This window comes from Xenopus tropicalis, chromosome 4 (genome assembly GCF_000004195.4).
Source record: "Xenopus tropicalis strain Nigerian chromosome 4, UCB_Xtro_10.0, whole genome shotgun sequence".
Taxonomy (NCBI): Eukaryota; Metazoa; Chordata; class Amphibia; order Anura; family Pipidae; genus Xenopus; species Xenopus tropicalis.
Window position 1 is genome coordinate 81,975,636 of NC_030680.2, and position 21,162 is coordinate 81,996,797.

General features: G+C 35.3%; 1 protein-coding gene and 1 long non-coding RNA gene across 4 annotated transcripts in view; one reads left to right on the forward strand and one right to left on the reverse strand.

The window, feature by feature from the left end:
• Positions 1-21,162, forward strand: part of negr1 (neuronal growth regulator 1) — a 282,343-nt gene that overhangs the window by 102,651 nt on the left and 158,530 nt on the right. For all 3 annotated transcript variants that reach the window (XM_031899790.1, XM_012960537.3, NM_001113066.1), the window contains exon 2: positions 789-1,021. In XM_031899790.1, the coding sequence (XP_031755650.1) occupies positions 789-1,021 (233 nt within the window). The remainder of the gene's footprint in view (positions 1-788; positions 1,022-21,162) is intronic.
• On the reverse strand, positions 10,758-11,216 carry LOC116410417. Its single transcript, XR_004222379.1, has 2 exons — positions 11,071-11,216; positions 10,758-10,889 (listed from the first exon to the last, which is right to left on the reverse strand). It is a non-coding gene; the product is annotated as an uncharacterized LOC116410417 (long non-coding RNA).

Genomic DNA, 21,162 nt, shown 5'->3' on the forward strand with positions numbered 1-21,162 from the left:
CTGAAAGTCTTAGCCTTTATAGAGGATGACATACCTTATCTAAAAAGTATATGATACCCCTTTTACAACTTTCTGTGTGCTCTGTGGTTATAGCTGTGCAAATAGCAAAGTGCACGTAGGGGCTTAGCTAGTCAGCACTATCATGTCAGGCCCTTGTGACTTTTATATTCTACTTTATACCTTGCATATATAGTAAATTTATATACCTTTATCTCCTACCTCAACTGCCTTGGGTTGTCTTTATAGGGGACACTGGGGGAATTTATGTGTCCCTTTATACAGAACTTACCCGTCATAAGTGAGTGTCTCAACAGCCTTGAGTTTTTATGTTATAAATCATATCATCAAAATAATTTTGTCTCATTGATTTAAATCTGGTACATTATATATTAGGAACCTTTTGAAAATCCAAACACGCAACAAGCAACCAAACAAAAAAAAAAAAAAAAATTACAGCAAGTTAAAAATTTTCACAGAAAGTCTTCAGATTTTACTTTTTACTTATTAGGTTTACAGAGATGTGCTAAGTGTTTGGTTTATACAGTTATTTATATTTCTTCAGAAATATGTCCACATTCCTAGCATTAAAATATCTTCTATTTAATGCTAGCAATACAAACTTTGCAACAGCTTTCTGGCACTGACTTTTATATATTTTTAACATTATTTTCCATTTGTAATTTGAATTAATACCTGTCTATAACTAGTTACATTTATGCTATATTGTGTTTGTTAACTGTAGGTTTTATTAAATGTTAAAATACTAAATTCATCTTGTATGTCCATAGGTGTTTCTTGGAAGAGGGAGCTTCAAAAGGTGCCTGGCTTAATCGGTCAAGTATTATATTTGCGGGGGGTGACAAGTGGTCTGTGGACCCTAGAGTTTCAATTGCAACATCAAGCAAGCAGGAATATAGTCTACGGATACAAAAAGTAGATGTTTCAGATGATGGACCATATACTTGTTCAGTACAAACTGAACACAGTCCAAGAACATTGCAAGTACATCTCACAGTTCATGGTAGGTATATTTATTGTAGTATTATTATTATTATTATTATTATTATTAGCAGAATCCTTTCTGCTCTTGTTTATTATCATATGCCATTTGTAAAATTATGCAAATACCTACAATGTTATGATGCAGTATCTTTCTCACCCATCAACATGCATGTAATCTGCAGACATAACACTGACTTTTGTTAAAACCTGGTAATGTAAAACATATTATTCTAATGTTTAAATAAAGGAAAGAGTTCAAGATGGGACCCAATAGCATAAATATTGCATTGTCAGCCTTAAATTTAATACAAAAACTGATATGCTCCACTGTGTACTGTATACCTTCTTTCCAATTGCAAAATTCCAAAACAAGAACTAGTCCAAGTTTTACTGTAGCTGATGATTGTGAGGTATTGCTACTCCTGTATTTCATGCACAGGTTCAGATAATACAAAGTAAAGGATGTTCCAATAATTCACTTAACTTGTCTGTCAAATGTGCCTTGTGAACTTAACAATGCTCTTGGGGTAGTTACCATAGCAATACATTTTCTGTTGCCAGTCAACCACCAGATTGATTCATGCCAGTCTATTAACTGGCCACTACATTTTTTGGCATCTCTGAGGATTGAAACCCAGATCTAAAATAAATATGGTAATAAACTCTCCTTGCACTACCTGGAGAGAACAAAAGATGGTGAAAAAGGTGATGGGGTTCTATAGGCAGATAAAATCACTATGAACAACCTATGTTATGTTTGTTATGCTACTAGTTATCACTATAGATAACCTACAGAATAACTGCAAGCTCCCTGAGCATAGACTATTTGAGAAAATATCAAATGGATCAGAGCCTTGAAGTTTATTTTGTGTGAGCTGCATTCTCTATTGTTTAATTGCTTCCACTCAATGAGAAGTTTCTATAGAAAAACCTTGGCAACAGCTGGAGTTAGGCTTCCACACCATATCATTAAGCTGGCCAGTGGCATAAGGGATTTTGGAAATTAAGTTATAGGAAAAAAGATATATAACTGTCCGTTAAATGGGCTGTAATGAGTATATTGGTGACAGGACAACCAGAGCATGACACTAGAATTATTTGTTGTTAACATGGTGAGAGCTAAGCGCTAATCAGCAAGAATCATTTATTCATTTCTACGTTAACATTTTCACTGCAATCTTGTTTGAATTAAATACTTTTTGTACTAACATGATTAGAACTTTTAGTTAATTCACAAAAGATATTGTTTATTTTTAGACAAAATAAAAAAATAAAAAATATCTTTTGTAAATTAACTAAAAGTTCTAATCATGTTAGTACAAAAAGTATTTAATGTATTTTCTCAACATTAAGGTACATAAGGAAAATCATTGTATTTCCTGTGCTATTCTGTTGAGACTTTTTTTCAGACAATGCCATATAACTAGACTCTATAGAATTCTATAACTTGTCAGGAGCTATTTTTTAACTGGACAGTTAGATGCCTAGTAGGTGCCTCCCAGAGATTTAACCTCAAATCTGTACCTGGAATGTTAAAAAAAAATAAAAAAAACATATATTTTATAGCATTTAAGCTAAATATAATATTTTAAAATGTAACTGTTACTTAACTGCAGTAATAAAAAAAAGTGATTATTTAAAACACTTTTATAATATAATAATTATTATTATATTTATAATAATAACCAGCACTGCACTCAATAGGTGGCACTAAAACATTTTTAATGTGCAAAAGTGGTGCAATGTTTCAGTCACAAACCAGTGACCATTAAGTCTTGAGAAAAGACACTTGTTTGTGACCAAAACATTGCACCACTATAGGGCAGATTTACTAAAACTCTAACTATTCTGTTGCTTCTTTTAAAAATTTTTTTAAATAAACCCATTTCCACAAATGTCTGACATTTACCTAAAAGTCTGAACTGAAATGTACATGTGGGAAAAAGTCACAGAAAAGCTGTGAAACGACTTTTTCAAGTTGTTACATGGAAACCTCCACTTTTCCTCTAAACCTCTAAAATGTAGAAGCAAATAAGGTACATCTGCCATTGATTATTACAGGATCTTGACAAGTTTTTGCTGACGAATTGTCAGATTTAGATTTTTTAGCTCTAAAAAATCTGAATTGCAAAAAAAAAAAAAAAAAAAAACCCAATTGTTATTACTAATGAACTAATGAATTAACTACCTAATTAACTACATATATATGTATACCTGGAACCTGGGACCCTACCAACAAGCTAGCCATAGATATTCTAACTAACTGGATAGTTGCAGATCAAAAAAGTTAAATGATTAAATAAATAAAACATGAATAGCCGTTGCAAATAGTCTTAGAATATTACTCAATGTATCATACTAAAAGCTTATGTTTTCCTCTCTAAACTCTTCATGTTCCCCTATTTGTATATAGATGACTAAAAGTGAAGCCAATAGCCATAACTTGTTCTAATTACACATTTATGTAAAACTTTAGTTTTATTTCCTGTCTTACATGCATTTTAACTCTGTGGCATGGCTTTTGTAGCATCTCATTTAAATTTGTTATTCATATTATACAGGACGAAACTATTGACAGTTGTCTGGAAACTTTAGGGGATCTCAAGATATATAAGTAGGGGTTGTTTTAAATAGATTATAGAGAGAAGGGGACTTATGCCATCATATTTCTAAGGACCTTGTGTTTGTCATAAGAATATGCATCATTTTATTTTTATATTTACTTACATTAAATTTACCACATGCATAATTTAAATGGCTCTATATTTATAAATATCATTGTCCTGGAATGCACTAGGAGTTTTTGCTCAAAAGTCAGAGTCTGACTGATCAGCAATCATTGGTATTGGCAATAAGAATCTGTCCCGTTTAGCTTTGCCCAAAAATTTGCGAATCTTTCAAAAGATTTTCATGAAACAACATAAAATTTTCGAAACAGTGAAAGGTTGTGCATCAAAAAATTGACTTTTTTAAAGTTTTTGAAGGTTTTTTTTGCTGTGTGCAATCATTTTTGGATGTGTGCGTCAAAAAAAATTACATGTGCAACTATTTATCTTGATGCTAGTTCTTTGTAGTGCAGCTAATTTTTCTGCGGCAAATCCATGTCTGCCGAAAAATTTGTACATTTTCTAGCCTGGAGTTAAGCACTTGGAGTGCCTATTAAGCATTTTTGCTCCCTCAGCACAATATATGCCTTGCTTATTTTTTCTCAACAATATTTGTTCAGTAACTTGAAATTGGCTTCATTCATAAGCTCCTTGCAATATTTGTACTTATGTTACCTTATTCATTCTCTTGACTCTTTTTTATTAATTATATCAGTTTAAATTTTTTTATCATCTTATATTTTCCCTTTCGTGAAATTAAAGAAGGAAAAATCCCACTTGGTTTCCATCTTTCTTTTATTACTTGCTCTTTACCAATTAGACATTGTGAATGCTGTTGCTTTTTATTGTAGACTGTTTGCACTGACAATTTTATTTGCAGTTCTTGTTTTCAATCCTGTGGTAAACCTCAAGGTCACATGGGGAATTTCATCAGTGAGTGTGTCTATATCAAATGTAATTAATACTCATGAGCAGATCAACATCCCTGCGAATTTAGCAGAAGCCTGTTATAATAATGAGTTCTAATAATAAGTTAGGATTTGTTAATTTTGTTATCATATTTGTTAAATTTCTCTCATGCTTTTTATCTAGTGCCCTCCCCACTAGAGATACATTCAGAAATGATCCATGATGATGTTGGGATTTTTTAAAAATAAAAAAGTCCCTTTGAATTGGATTCTTTATCTACAGAATATCTATATTGTCTGGTGTCTTTTACTGGATTTGACAGCTCAGCAGAGAAAATAAATAGAAAATCATTGAATTTTTTTTTACAAGGTACACGCATCTCTAACACTTGTAAAAAAATAGTGATGAATAATGAATCAGCCCCTAAGAGTTTATTTAAATAAATAGACCGGTTTAAGTAAATGCACAGATGAAATGGCTGGAAATTCTGTAGGTATTTGATGTTTGATATTTTTGACCCGGGGAAGCCTATTTACTACAAAAAATGCTCAACCTTTTACCTTAAGCACATTTTTTTCCGAGTACCACTAAATTATAAGAAGTAGGCCACCAAATATTTGTGGTCATATTTTTTGATGGATAAAACTTTAAGTAAGGCTGGAGAAATATATAAATGAAGTCATTAGAGACTATTCCCAATGACTTCAATAAAAACTCACCAACTCTTACTTGCCATTTTTTTTCTGGCAACTTTTCATGTTTTTTACTTTAATAAATCTAGTCAAGGTTTCAGAAAATACTTGTTCATATTTTTGAGGGGTTTTTGGAGTTTTTATTCTTAAAGAAAGAAAAAATGCCACCCGTAAAACTTTGAATAAACACATTTCCACAAATGTCAGTCAACTGAAAAAGCATGTGTGGGAAAAAGTCATGGAAAAGTTGCACAAACTGTGACTTTTCCAACTTATCACACAATCACTGCAACTTTTTTGTATTGTCACATAAAAGCCAGCATCAAAAAGCTGAAAACCTCTAAGCAATTGAAGCAAAAAAAGATCTTCCAGGGAAAGGGAGGGACATCTGCCATTGACTTCTACATGATCTTAACAAGTTTTAGATGAAGTATTTTTGGATTTGGTATTGTTGTTGTTTAGTGCAAAAAAAATCTGAATCATTAAAAAAATACAAATGTTAGTAAATGTCCCCTATGGGTTAGACAGTTGTAAGAATCTAAGTAGAGTTTATCAGGCATTGCCACTTTAAAGTACCAGTAGGCCTATGGCAAATATCTAATTGGTGGTTTTTTTGCAGCCGCCCTATAATATTTTTCTTAGAAGTAACCTCAAACAGGTAAGCTTGAATACAATAAAGAAGGCAAAAAGGAAAGCGACCTTATTTTGTGCTCATTGTAGGAAAACAAAGCAGAACCTTACAGCCCACTTCTACATAGGATGCCAAAAGAAAGAAACATTCCAACATAAGGTTATTCTAATAGACAGTTAAAAAATAATAATAAATACTAATACTACAGCTATGTAGAAGGCTTCCGGTTGCTTAGAATGTGGTCTACAATTCTTGGAGGGTGTTTAAGTCAAAAGTTACATCAGATAAATCATCTGAATGTAGGCCCCCTGTCCTGGTGGGCCCTGGGCACATAAAAATGGAAGTGTCTAGCCAGTGAATTAATTCACAGCTTACTTAAAGTAGACATATGTAGGCATGAATTTTATCTTGCAACAAGCAAGTATAATACAAAATGACACAGACAGTCAAAATTATTTGGGTTTTATTTAGTAAAAATAGCTACAGTTAACTGTGCAATTGAGCTTGATAAAAGCAATATTGAATTTACCTGATTGAGATGACTGCTTTTGGCAAATAAATTCTAACTGCACCTTTCAAGACTATGGCTAATCTCAAAACACATTTGTCTGGTGTGGCATGGATTTAATAAAATAGAACTTGCTAAGTACCATGCCATTATATTGACATTTCTAGTTTGGTTTAATTATAATGGGGTTTGGATTTGGGTTTAAACATGTTTAAAAGCATATTGTTGAGTAATTATCTTTCTCTCTCCTCTCTCTATTCATGGCTGGGAGCATTCTGTTATTTACTTTTATAACAGGAAATGCAATAGTGAATACAGGATATGAATTTTGTTCCTGTTTATCAGATATTGGCATCATGTCCATATAAGTTTGTTCACTGAGCTGTGATGCTGGATGTGAAATACTGTGAGAGTTACTCTGGCACAAAAAAATGTTATTTGCAAGTATAAAAATGAGTCTGGCCATTGTTGAATAAAACAGTAGGGTTGACAAGGCCTTATAAATTAATTTATGAATTAAAAACAGCCACAGGTTGGTTTTTTTTTTTGGGCATCCCATGCCATACTTGCCTCCACGGTGCTTTAGAAAATAAGTATTTGTAAACACTGCATGACTGAACTGGAGGCTTTAATATAGAAAATTATATAAACAAATGCATAGGCAGATTTTAAATTCCCTTTCCCTTCACAGCAATTAAATGAATGCATAATAAATCAAGCTCAAGTTAATCAGGGGCTAAGAGTAAGCAGAGCTTAGAAACATGCTGCTGTATTTTCTTTTAAACATGGATAAGAAAAGAGGAAAAACTGCTAGGGATTTTCTATTAAAGTCTCAGAAAATGTGTTTTGTGGCACCTGATAATGTATGTCTCTTATGTTTAAGATGGCTACAGAATGAATTCTAAATATTAATGTAGTGATTCATTCGGATTGCAAAGTCTAATTTGTTTTCTTGATATGGTTTTGCAGGGTTAGAATGTGGAACTAATAGGATAATTCTTAAACAGATCTACTTGAAGTCAAGTGATGTGATTTGCTAGGGAAATGTAAAGGATACTTACTAGATAAGTGACAATAGTTTGCCTTCTTGAATGCTGATGCTTTAGCTGGAAGTGTGTACTACAAGCCACAGGACTTATCATTTGGTCCCAGTACTAAACATGAAAGAATATTTATCTGTTTGTATTGTAACACAGTCTGATGAAATACATACTTGATGAAAATTGGTTATTTTTATTTATGGGATTTTGTTATTTTTGGAGGGGAGATTACATTTCCTTAGCTAACCTTATTTAGTTCTATTTTCTACTAGAGTTAAATGTATATAGTCGGCTAAGAAGCTTAAAAAATAAAAAAGTTTAGATACATTAATATTTCCATTCCTTCATTTTTTTTTGCTGTTTTGAAGATTCCCATTTATTCTGTGACCCTCAAATCCTGTATGCTGAGGCCTCTCCTACAGAAATGGGCTGCAACAGTCTCTTCTGTTTTGTTGTCATTAACATTACTAGAGATGTAGCGAACTGTTCGCCGGAGAACTAATTCGCACGAAAATCGGGTGTTCGCAAGTTCGCAAGTTCGCGAACTTTTAGCGATGTTCGCAATTTTGGGTTCGCCTTAGCTGGAGCCAAATTTTGACCTCTCACCCCAGAGCCAGCAGATACATGGCAGCCAATCAGGCAGCTCTCCCTCCTGGACCACCCCCGGACCACTCCCTTCCATATATAAACCGAAGCCCAGCAGCCATTTTACATTCTGCCTGTGTGTGCTTGATGAGTTAGCATAGGGAGAGAGCTGTGCAGGGATTTGAGGGACAGTTTAGGTAGCTTTGCTGACTAGTAATCTACTTTCTACTGCTTTGTATGTACCTGCTGGGGACAGCTGTCCTGCTGATCATCTGCTGTAACCCAATAGTCCTTGTAAAAGCAGTTTATTACACAAGTTTAAAAATGTAGTGTGATTTCTGCCCTTTACAGCACATAACACAACGCTGTGTCAACAACGTATTTTTCAGAGAAATTTTTGCCCTTGATCCCCCTCCTGCATGCCACTGTCCAGGTCGTGGCACCCTTTAAACAACTTTAAAATCAGTTTTCTGGGCAGAAATGGCTTTTCTAGGTTTTAAAGTTCGCCTTCCCATTGAAGTCTATGGGGTTCGCAAAGTTCGCAAAAGTTCGCACTTTTTGGCAGAAGTTCGCAAACGGGTTCGCGAACTTTTTTTGTGAGGTTCGCTACATCTCTAAACATTACATCTTAGTCCCCTCATTTTCTCCACTGTGGCTTGAAGGGCGACAAAAGCTTTATGTACAGCTCTGATTTTATTTACAGCCTAATGTTACCTCCTCTAGAGGGTGGAAATTTGGTAAAATCTAAAGATTTTTAACACATCAAATGGTCCTCATTTTTCATGTGCATGAGTCAGTAAAAACTTGCTTCCTTACTGGAAATATTGTTTTAAGCATGTACACAGGCTTATCAAATCACAACCTTGTATTCTGGACCAATGCAAATATGCAGCCTGGCTATGTCACTAAGTCCGTCTGCTAACTGCACTTTGTTCTCACACAAGCAGGGATTGTTCATCATTGCTTTCTGCTTCATTCTGAACTTTCCCAGCTGTCACATTCTCCTGTGTCTTTCTTGTCCGTATGTTAGCACAGTTCCCGTTGCAGTTTTTTACTCCTCATTTTGTGCTAGCCCTGTTGTATGTCTGACAGGAGAAATCGCTTCTCTTTCACTCAAAATTAGTAGAAGCAATTACACCATATTATAATTAGCCAGTTTCCAGATTTTGGTCTTAATTTCAATTTAAATTCCGTGTTTCTAAACAAACCACATATGCTCCTACGAAATATGTATGGGTGTAGCTTTCTTAAGCCCAGCCTACTTCCCTGACTCCCTAGTTAGGGAAAAATAGATTTTAAAACCAGATGTATCTAAATGCTATATCATAATGAGCATTTTTTGTGCAATAAGGACCATCCTTCCTGTACAACTATAAATGGAGAAATGTTAATTTATATATAATGCATGTCAATTTTTAGAGTGCCAAATGAGAGAATATGCCCTGTATGCTTCTTTACAGTACTGTTGATTAAACAACATGCAAAACAACATGGGAACTGAAGTCTTGGCTAGAGAAGAAAGTTGACATTTACTCTGTTTCAACAGTCGGGAGAAATAGTGCATGGGAATTAAAAGGGGCAGACAAAAAATACTTTCAGCAATAGTGGCCTTGTCATGAAATAAATTAAAATTTTATGAAATCATGTCATCTGTAGCATAGAAAATTTTGAATCATTTATATAAACTTGATATTGTATATTTGTAATTGTTTTGTTTTCTTTTGGTAGGACTACTGGAGACATAATTAATATTTTTTCTCTAGGATTGATTGAACAGTGCAGCTTATATTAAATATAATGAGATAAAAACATCATAGAAAAAAGATTTTTACATGAAAATGTTGATTCAAATTTTTCTTTTTGGCTATACAATAACAAATTAGAATTTATAGTAACCAGTAACTGCATTATGTACTTTAGGTAAAAGGTAGTTGAAGTAAAAGTGTTATGGGACATTGTAAATCTTGTCAGTGTCTGTCAAAGCTTCCTATAGCATAGTATATATGTTAAGCAAATTTGGCCAAACTCAAATACAGCAACTGTCTTGACATTTATACAAAAGAGCCATAATAAAAATGAAAATGTATTAGCTGCAGAAACTAAGGATAACTTTTTAAAGTAGAGATAAAAATATATGAAACAGTAGGCACACTTAAAGCCATCTGCATCATTTGCTGAGCCCCATGGTGTATTTTGCTGAAGCTCTAGCTAGTGAAGCTTGCTCACCTCCGACAGTGCAGAAACTCCATCAAAATACAAACTAATGATGTTTTACATTTACAGATACATGACATGACGTACAGCAAGGGAACCCTAATATTCCCTGAGAAAAATCTTAATGAAAACAAAATATTAACTTTTCTTCTACTAAATACCAGTAGGAATAGAAATGTTATTCAAGCAGACTAATAGTATTTTAACCCATCTGCTAAAAACTTTTTTCAACTCTTCTTTCACAGTGTTGTTTCCAAAAGGTGTATGTACATGCTTAAACCTAACCCTAACCCTTAAGTCAACAATTACTATACAGAACACTAGGGACAAAACAAGAATTTGCATTCAAAAATGCGCTTACTCTCCAACCATCTTATGCTGGTCAGAGAAATCTTAGCAACAAATCAAACTAACATTTATCAAAAACGTAACATTTGAGCAAAGCCGATAAGTAACACATAAGCATTTATTCTACTGAGACAATCTTATATTTTCTTCTTCTGCTTGACTATACATACAACATCTGTCATTACATACATCACAATCACAAGAAATGGAACAATAAAAATGTATTTCTGGAGATGTTTATTAACTGTATTTTGTCCTTTTCCGTGGCATGATTAGCTACAGATTGGGGGTAGAGCTGAAAAGATATTTGGGCCTATGATGGTGTTGCGGCTTTATGTTTTGCTTCTGCATTATCTAAAAGAAACAACAACAAAAAATCAGATAGGATCTCTATACTTAGGTACACTCAATACAGTATTTTACAGTAGCCAGAGCAGAACTAGGGGTAGGCGGAAGAGGCACCTGCCTAGGGCACAACAGTAAAGGGGCACTAGGCAGGTACTTCTGTTGCCACCCCTAGTCTGGGATCTCTTACCCCGACTCAGCGCTCCCTCCACTACCAGCATCCCCACGTATGCACGCTTGCGTGTGGGGAGGGGTTTGCTGACAGCAGTGGGGGTGAGGTGGCTGGCTGGGTCTCCTAGGGCGCCCGGCCAACTTAGCCCGCCTCTGACTGTAGCATAATCTAGGAACAGTACACAAACAGGCATATTTATAGAGCTGCGTACAAAATGATTAAAGATAAAATTTACCAAATATCACGTTATTCATGTCATGGTACACCATGAAAAACCTTACATTTAAAAAAAAAAACAAAACAAAACACTTTTTAATCTTTTCTTGTATGTGCATTTAACCTTCAACTGGGTGTTCTTGCTTTTTATATTGTGTTTTTCTTGCCATAAATCTTGTTTCTTGAATTTGTTCCATTATAAAGTTTGAGGTGATATGAATTACCACATTACCTGATTATTGTGTTAGTAGTAGAGAGTGAAGGTGGGGGGGGGTGGAGTCAATCACAAAGTGATAAAAAAAGAGATCCCAGCAATTCTCCAGGACCCTGATCTAGGGGTAGGCAGACAGTAGAGGTTTGTGCCTAGTGCCCCCCACCCCCAGTGTTATGCACTAGGGATGTGCTTCTTCTGCCTACCCCTATTCTGACATGAAATGGACAGGTCCAGTGTTTATTACAGTAGATCAACACCAGAGGCATATCCCACCCAATAAATATAAAATACATACCAACAGGGGGCATCCCCTCCCCCCCGTATTTATTTATTTTTTAAGAATAATTTAAAAATTCACTTTGACAAATATAGGTTTATCCCAGTCCTCTATTTTAATGGTCCACATGTGAGCTACACTCTCTATTTCCTTTTGTATTTCTGTTTGTCATTTATTTGCAGTTTTAAGATGTGAAACATCTCCCACAATTAGGAGTATCAATTTAAGAACCAGTGGCAGTTATTAATACATTAGGTATGAGATTAATATATTAATCATTAATAACAATTTAAGAACTGCAACAGGGCTTTATACAAAATTTTCACAGCTATCTTGTGTCTTCCAATATCATTCCATCATAGAAGTATGCACATTCTATTATTTTTGCATAACTTCTAAGAGTAGACACGGGGGTCCTGCATTGTATGATAAGAAAAATATAAGTGCTATATTTACTAAACCTATACACATAAAGACAGTTAACACAGTAAAGGTGGAGAGCAGGATGCAGTGATGCAACATTATTAATCCATGAACCCCTTAATATGTCACCCACAGTGAGTGATTGCAGCAATTTACTCATAGCGTTTACACAAGCACAAAAATATGGGGTAATAGTTATCATTTCTAATGAGAAGTTATTGTGGTTTTGTTCGTCCCTTCACTATAAACACCAGAGCAAAATAAAATAAACCTGATACAATATGTGGCAGTTTCATGAAATTATTTCTTTTAACAAGACACAGTGGGGCTCATTTATCAATGCATCGCAGCACACAAACTGACGCAATTATGATTATGCGCCATTTTGTGTGCACACGCAATTGCATATGCGTTACATTGCGTCGGTTCATTTATTTTTCCGCCAGTTCTTTTTATGCACGTCGCAAATACTGGGCAATAATGTCGCAAGCAACAACGTGTTTTTTAGGGGTGTGGCTAGGGGCGTGCCCAATTTTTGCGTGAGTGTGCACTTTGCGCCTATATATGTGCTATTTGCGCGTATATAGGGGCAGATTTGCGCCGGCATGGCTGCATTGAAATCTTTACGCCTGTTCATTTGTGGCGTAGTTCTGACTGCACGTTCTTCACCATTTGCGCTAGTATATTCGCAGATTTGCGCTACGATAGACTAATTTAGGTATGTCATTAATAAAACCATGTTAGTTTCTCAGATTTATGATATGTTAATTAGCATTATTATAAAAATATAATTGTTAATTTGTTTACAATGTTTTAATAACATTTACCATTTTTTTACTTTGTTCTAATCTATAAATGCAGTTTCCCTTGTTAATGTGATGGAGCTTTTCATATCTTTTTTCCATTTAACAACTAACTGACTGGGTTGGTAAGTTAGGGAGCACGTAGTTAGTACGGGCTTATTAGAGCATTAGCTTGCGCCATCTATGCACATAATTTATGACAAGTTTTGCGTCATCATATGTGCAGGTTTGCGCCATCATATGTGCATGTTTGTATGGCGCAGCAGTTTGCGTCAAAACTAGCGCATGAAACTTTAAGCGACCGTGTTTGCACTATACTGTTAAATATGCTTATGCGCAGGGCAAAAGTTTTGTCTCTGCGACTATTACTGCGCTGCGATGCATTGGTAAATGAGCCCCAGTATGTTTGTCTTCATATAAATTCAAAATACTATAGCTGCCTCTGCTGTTATTTGATTGGTTTAAGGAGATATTTCTCAGCTTTGTTTTGTTTCTGCAAATTTTGAACAACAGTCAAAGTAAATGTAATAAAAACCTGTGGCTTCTGGACCCTTCATAGCTTATTTTTGTGTATCTCTCTAGCTACACTAAATCCTGACTGCAAGCCTGTCACTTTCTAGCACTTGAATGCTTTTTTAAGATGTCATTTGGATTCTGTGAACATGTGATAGAAAACAGCAAACCGGGGATTCGATCCTTGTTTATATGACCTAGATTTTGTGCACAGATTAGCAAGATGTCCCTGTATCACTACTACTGACTACTTCTAGCCAATCTTCATTCATTATAAATCTGGGTCATTTTACACAACCGTGGCCTATAGCTGTAAAAGCTACTTTTTATACCTGTAAATCAGTCCTCCTTCTGTCTCTCTGGTGAGTTTCCTAAAGGGATGGGAGTGGCCTGTTTTGAATCTGACACACAGAGAACTTTTTATAAGCTAACATCACATGTCCAGGCTTTGCCCTTACTTTTATCCTATTGGACAAATTCATTGGTTGCTTGTGCACTCTAACCGTTGCATAAATTGAAAAGTAATTGGTTAAAAAAAAACAACTGTTGTGTTTATAGGGGTCACTAACCCCCTCCCCCAGCACAGGGTCTGTGCAGAAGTGAAGGCTCAGCCAAGGGATGATTCTGAGGTGAATATCTCTTCAGCGGAACATTTTTTGTTAACTGTGTTATATGGCAAAGATTGTTCTATTAATGTGAACTCTTAGAATTGTGAATGTTGTACAAAGGGGAACGACCCCTTTAGGATTTCATACTTCAAACAAAGCAGCAAGTGTCATAATGCAGTTCTCCCTTTCTTTCTGACTAGTTCTCCCTTTCTTTAAAGGACATGTAAAGCCTACATTTACCTACAATGTATATCAGTTGGGCACGTCTCCCCAAGCCAAATTGTATAATTTATATTTCATATATCCCCTTCGTTTTCTAGCACTATCACATTTTCCTAAAGCAAATAGCAGCTTTCACCCGATGGCCATTTTTCCTCTGATACATAATCAGATACATTTAAATCTGCAAACAGCATACACACACACAGACCCTTATTCAGCATACACTTTTTATCAAGAATACAGGCTCACACAGGCACAACTGTCTAAAATTTCTGCTTTGTTTGAGCACTGTAATGGTAAAGCTGAGCTCAGGAGAAAAAAAATGAAGCAGACAGCTAGAGCTGAGTTTCTATGGGAACCAGCAATGCCATCTCTTCACTGGCTGCTAGACTGGGGGCGTGTTTAGTAATCTGAGCTTAGAACAACCGAGCATTAGTGATGAGCGAATCTGTCCCGTTTCGCTTCACCATAAAATTCACGAAACGCCAAGAAAATTTGCAAAACGGCTACTTTTTTTTGTCGCCCGCGCTATTTTGCCATGACCGAGCACTTTTTTGCCACTACCGCGCCCAATTTGTGCAAAAAAGTTTCTGTGGCGAATTTTCATGGAAGTTTTGTGGAACAATTCACCAATGGCGAAATGCGGAAATTCACTGCGAATCCATGCCTGATGAAAAAATTCACTTATCACTACTGAGCATGTCTGGCAAGCCAGAGATCAAAGCAAACTCCTGAGGGAGGAGGCCGAGTGGGTTACAGGAGGAGAAGGAAATCTAAGTGATTAAGAAGATGTTGCAGCCTTACTATTAACCTCTGGACAACCAGTGTGGCAGGTATTGAAAGATTTCAAAGAGGTTGTTCACTGATTAAATTTTTGTGTGTAGGGTATACATGTCATTTAAAGCATGATTATTTTGGGGTAATGGGAGTGCAGTAGACTTCCAAGTTAAGGAGACTGCAGGGGAAACCCTGCACAAAGTTTTTGTCTCAGAATATACAATAGGAAAGATGTGTTCAAGAAACCCCTTTGATTTGACAGTGGTAAAAGATATATTTTTATATGCTGCCAAAATGTGTGCCGCATTGAGGGAACCTAAATCATTTCACATGAATTCAGTTTGTCGTTAGTTGGGTAGTGGGTTGATTAAATGTCAAATAGCCAAATAGCATTAAATAACACTTTAGGAGACTGATAACAGTAGAAAAATATACAACTACAAATGTGCAACTATTTGTAGCCACTTTCTAGCACTAGAGATGTAGCGAACTGTTTGCCGGTGAACAAATTAGTGCGAACATCGGGTGTTCGCGAACGCGTATGTTCGCAGTTTGGGTTCGCGCCGCGTTTTTTATCGTCGCAAAAGTATTGTACAATACGCCGCTCAAGTCACACATGGCGTTTTTCCGCAAAACCCGTTTTCATGGTGTTTAGCGCGACATAGCAAAAAAGCCGTGTATTTTCGCTAGAATAGCTTGCGTTTTTTGCGCAACGCTGTGCCAACAAAGTATTTTTCAGAGAAGTTTTTGCCCTTGATCCCCCTCCTGCATGCCACTGTCCAGGTCGTGGCACCCTTTAAACAACTTTAAAATCAGTTTTCTGGCCATAAATGGCTTTTCTAGGTTTCAAAGTTCGCCTTCTCATTGAAGTCTATGGGGTTCGCAAAGTTCGCGAATATTCGCGGGTTTTGGCGTAAGTTCGCGAACTTTTTTTTTTAGGTTCCCTACATCCCTATCTAGCACCTGCAGTTCTTTAAGAGTAAAGCAGAACAGTGGTTTGTTATAGTATTTAACTATAATTTGTTTTTGTTTCTGTGCTTTAAAGCTTTTGGCAACTGAGGTGCTGCTTGGATTTGACATCTTTAAGTTGGCCTATTAATATCTATCAATAGCACAGAGTTAGTTTATTAAAAATCACCATTCATTTTTATAAATAAGGGTAATACAATTATTAGGGGAATTCAAAGCGGTAGAATTACCACAGAATTCTATACAAACCATTAAGTGATAAAAAGGGCATTAACAGCTTCAGAATTGCATATTAGAAGGCCAAAATAAGATATACACAAATTTGTTGTCTGGTAATATTATTAGGTAGAACCTAGTCTGCAAATATAAATATATCTATATTCATAAAAATGCTTTTTAAAGGGGATATACACACTATTTGCTTAACTTGCTGGACTACAAATTCCCACATTTTATCAATGGTCTAAACATGCTGGAATCTGTAGTCTGGCAAATAGAAAAACACTAAAAAACTTTACAGGGCTCAACAGGAATCACAATTCTTACTCCATGTTCTTTGTTTCTGCATCCATATACAATATGGGGCTGAGGTGACACAGTTTTATAAGTTTACAACCCCGTAAACAATTTATTTAAACGAAAGGGTTAATTCAAAATTATTTAAAATTAGCCCAATTTGCATAAATACTTTTCTACTGAATACAAACAAACCATTATATTTAGTAGACATAAATCCAGTTATTCTTAATTTTTGTTAAGTATCCTGGTTTCCTTTTTCTAGTAGATACATTGAGTGCTTTTTTTGCTGGTATCAATCTTACCTCCACTAGAGACATATAACCATATTTTTCAATATAAATCTAGAGCAGTTCTTGGGCAAAGTGATTGATTTATATTTATCAACAACAACATTCCTTTGATTTGCAAGTAATATGGCCACATGATAAATATGATGCAATCATGTTTCAGAAGTGCCCCAGTTTTGCTTTGATACATTTCTCAAACAGTATGTGTATGTATTTCCTACATTCAGATGGCAATATCCATTCCATACTTGTGGTGTATAAAAGGGCTATTTATGAAGCTGTATTATACTACTTAATCATAATTTAATACCATCCATCACCATTTCTGAAATCAGTGGGAAGAGTCCCTTACAAAGTTAAAGGTGATGATATTTATAGAGGTGCATATTTTTATTAACTCATGAAATGTACACTATTAGGGAGTGGTTTATCAACATTTAAATTCGATTTTCATCCATGATTCAAGTTTCTGACTAAAATTCCCAGTACTCGAATTATGGTTCAAAAACTCGAATGTCCAATATTTATTAAGTGCAATTCACAAACTCAAAAACTGATAAATAAGCCCATTTAATGTGGTGTTGGAGACATAAATAAAAAGCTAAATCATTAATCAAGTTGTGTAATTTAGTAAGCTGAGTATTTTGATTTCAGCAGAAATGTGTACAATTATTTTATTTCACATCAAATTAGTTTGGGAAATTAGATAGTTGTGCAACATTTACACATATACAGGTACACACATTTTACACTTACAATTTCATGACTTGATACTTTGATTTAAAAAAAACACAGACACTCTCAACTTTACTTCTACTATTTATGGAATATGTCCAAAGATACAATGTTGGGTGGATTATATATTGGCCCTATAGAAATTATTGTTACTTTGTTATTGTAACTTTTATTGTGACAAGGCAGAAACATGTTTTCACTATTCTGTCCTTTTGTTTCTTTCTTGCAATTATTTACCACCAATACCTACTCTACTGACATTATTGTCAGTTGTGTTTTACTTATTTAACACCCACATGCTCCCAAGGCTTACTAGTTGGTAGTACCATCCACTTGATTACAACTCTGCACCACATTTTTTTTATTATGTAAGGTTTGTGTGAGCTTTCTACTACAGTGTAATACATTCCTAAACTAAAGGCCATATGAAGTACAGTGTTTTGTAAGTAGTATTTTGACAATCTTAGTGCATTCATTGTAAAATACAATGATGTTTACTAAACTATTAGGATGCATAAATCCAGCAGTGATTACATTTTAAAACTTAGTATTTTAGGGGCATTACCAAATATATTTTCTCCTCCTGCTTCTTTCCTGTAAAATGCAGATGGACAGAAAAATCTTATACCTAAACAGAGCCATGTTTTTAGTATAAGATGAAATACAGTATTTCAAGAAAAACATAAAGGTGGTCTGGGAAATAAGCAAGTTAGAAAAAAAAGTAGTCTTAGCACTAACAGTTACTGCTTCAGTCTTTGTTATTTATTTTACTTGAAACACTTTAATGGTTTCTGCATCTCCCTTTATCAGATTTAACCTAATTTGAACCTGATAGAAAGGGGTGCAAACCCCCTAAAATGGTGGTGCTTTCCAGTAAAATAAAAAATACACACCATTGCAACAACTTCAGTGCTATATTCTAACTGGCATAATTGGTGGAGGTGGTCAGTGGCAGTGAGTTTTACTACAAGAAAAATATAAAATCTGAAAACAGTTTAACAAACGCAACTAGCTTTTGCTTTTAATCTGTAAGGAACAGTTTCAAAATAAATTCGGAAATTTTTTAAATAATGAATCAAAACATTACTAGAGAATATAAAAAAAGAACACACAATATAGGTTATTCAAGAAGTTAAATAGGCAGGATAACATTTTTCATTCTCAAGTCTCACACCATCATGTATAATATAGTATTTATAGTGGATGAGCTCCCTAAGGTACTGGATGCAACCTGCTTTCAGCTTTAATAGTTCCGTTACTTAAGTGGGCCTAGCACCCATGTATAAAATAGTTAGGATAAATATGGATTTAAAATATAAATGCACTCTTCTTCACAAGATTATTATTTGCGACAATCAGATTATCACCCTGCTGGCATCTGTGGGAATAATATCCTAACCATCAAAGCTGAATATGAGAAAGATACACAGTAATATTCTGGTGCTGCTGATGTGCTAATTCTAGCAGAGCTATTTTAAATGCATGAATCCTGTTTTCAACAAGGATTATATCTTTGCTACCCTGCCTACCATAGCAAATGTCCCCCCAAAATTACATGCACATATATATATACATATTGTGACATGCTGTCTGCCTGTGCATGTAATTTTGGGGGGAAAGTAGCTATGGTAGGCAGGGTAGCAAAGATTCAGGTTCACAAAGACAGGGACACCACTTCGTTTGGCAAAAAACACAGATTTATTTGGGGTAAACTGCTCCCAACATAAACATCACAGTTCCTCTGCAAACAGATAATAGAACATGGTTATGATTTGTCCCCTCTCTGGGGCTCTCACCTACCAGGGTAACTCTCACATTCTGTAACCTTTTCTTGGGGCATCTCTCTATTCCCAATGACCTTCACACATCCGCAGCGACTCTTACACTCATGAACACTTGGGCTACTCACTCAGCCCTTCTGTCTCTCCCCTACTGGGATACCAGCTCAACAGCTTCTGGCACACTCTGGCTTCTCACTAAGCTTTGTCATTCCGGCACTTATCCTAAATGAACATGAACATATGGTTAGGGAATGCAATGTAGAGTCGGTCGGACAACCCACCCGTATCCCTTTTGTCTATGCTAAATGATAAAATACACCCAGACCCTAGAGGTGGTAACATAACTAATACTCTAACAAGGAAAGAAACCAAATGGATCTTTTACTTATATACTAGACAACCTGAAGGACTGAACTATGATTATGACGTCTCATGTTATGTATAATTATAACCACTCTATTCTGTATTTTGGTAATTAGATCTCTTTTATATCCTACGTAATCTATGAAGATTAACTTTTCACACTTCTTTTACTATATTTTTGGTAATACACTCTAGATATATATTTACTCTAATTGTCCCACTTATATCTAGACTATTTACCTATTGTTATCTGCATATTGATTATATTTCAATATTTTATGTATAATTTTGTGGGACCCATGTATCCTAATTGCTCTTCTGTAAGTGTAGAGCTCACTGCAATAGACAGATGTGTATGTGCATTTATATGTATACATGTATTTTTGCGTGATTTCTTTACTTAATCATGTATAAATATACATTTATATTTATCAAGCTGTGTAAAAAGTGGAGTGAAGCATTACCAGTGATGTTGCCCAGGGCAACCAATCAGCAATTAGATTTCAACAGTTATAAAACCAAAGCAAAGCATCTGATTGGCTGCTATGAGCAACATCACCGGTAATGTTTTACTCCACTTTTTACACAGCATAATAGATATACCCCTTAACTAAGCACATTGGTTAACTTTTGAGCACTTAATCTTTTGCACACATTTAATGCTCATCTTAAAAAACCTATTTTACTGTAATCTAATTAAAATGTCTTTTCTTTTACTGGTCGGTAACCTTGACCTTAATTGTAAGCTTTTTATGATTGGTCAACACTGTCTCCATCTGATTGGTTAATTTGTCCTTAAATACTCAGTGTCTTTAAGAAATTTTCCAGCCTATGATTAAGTACCGAGCAAGGTATGAAATGCGTAAGGCTTCTTCGCATATATGTGTACTTATCAATAAAACCACTATGAATTTACTTTATACTTGAGCGGTAATTCAACTTTATTGGAACTCTGGAGTGCCTGCCTATCTCTATAGAATTGATTCCTAACTGGCTCCCTATGCTGAGGGTCTGGGGGATTAGAACCTGAACCATCCATTCACTTGGGTAAGCAACTCTCTTGCAACCATCCATTCACTTGGGTAAGCAACTCTACTTGTTATGCTTAGAACTAAATACCTCTAGTAAATATTATTGCAAATGGGTGGGCTGCCAGTATGTCATGCCTGCCATTGTCCATGTGTAGTGACTAGGATAAAGCAGGCAGCGGTTAGGCGGTATACCCAAGGTACTTGCGGTAAAGGAACCGACTTCCAAATTATAGGTCAAAAAGCCAAGGAGGAACCAGCTTACCAATTATAGGTCAAAAAGCTAAAGAGAATGGTCAGCAAGTACGGTGTTCGTACTCAATATTAGTTCATGGGACATAAACCAGCACTGCGTTCCTATAGCATCTCCTGCAG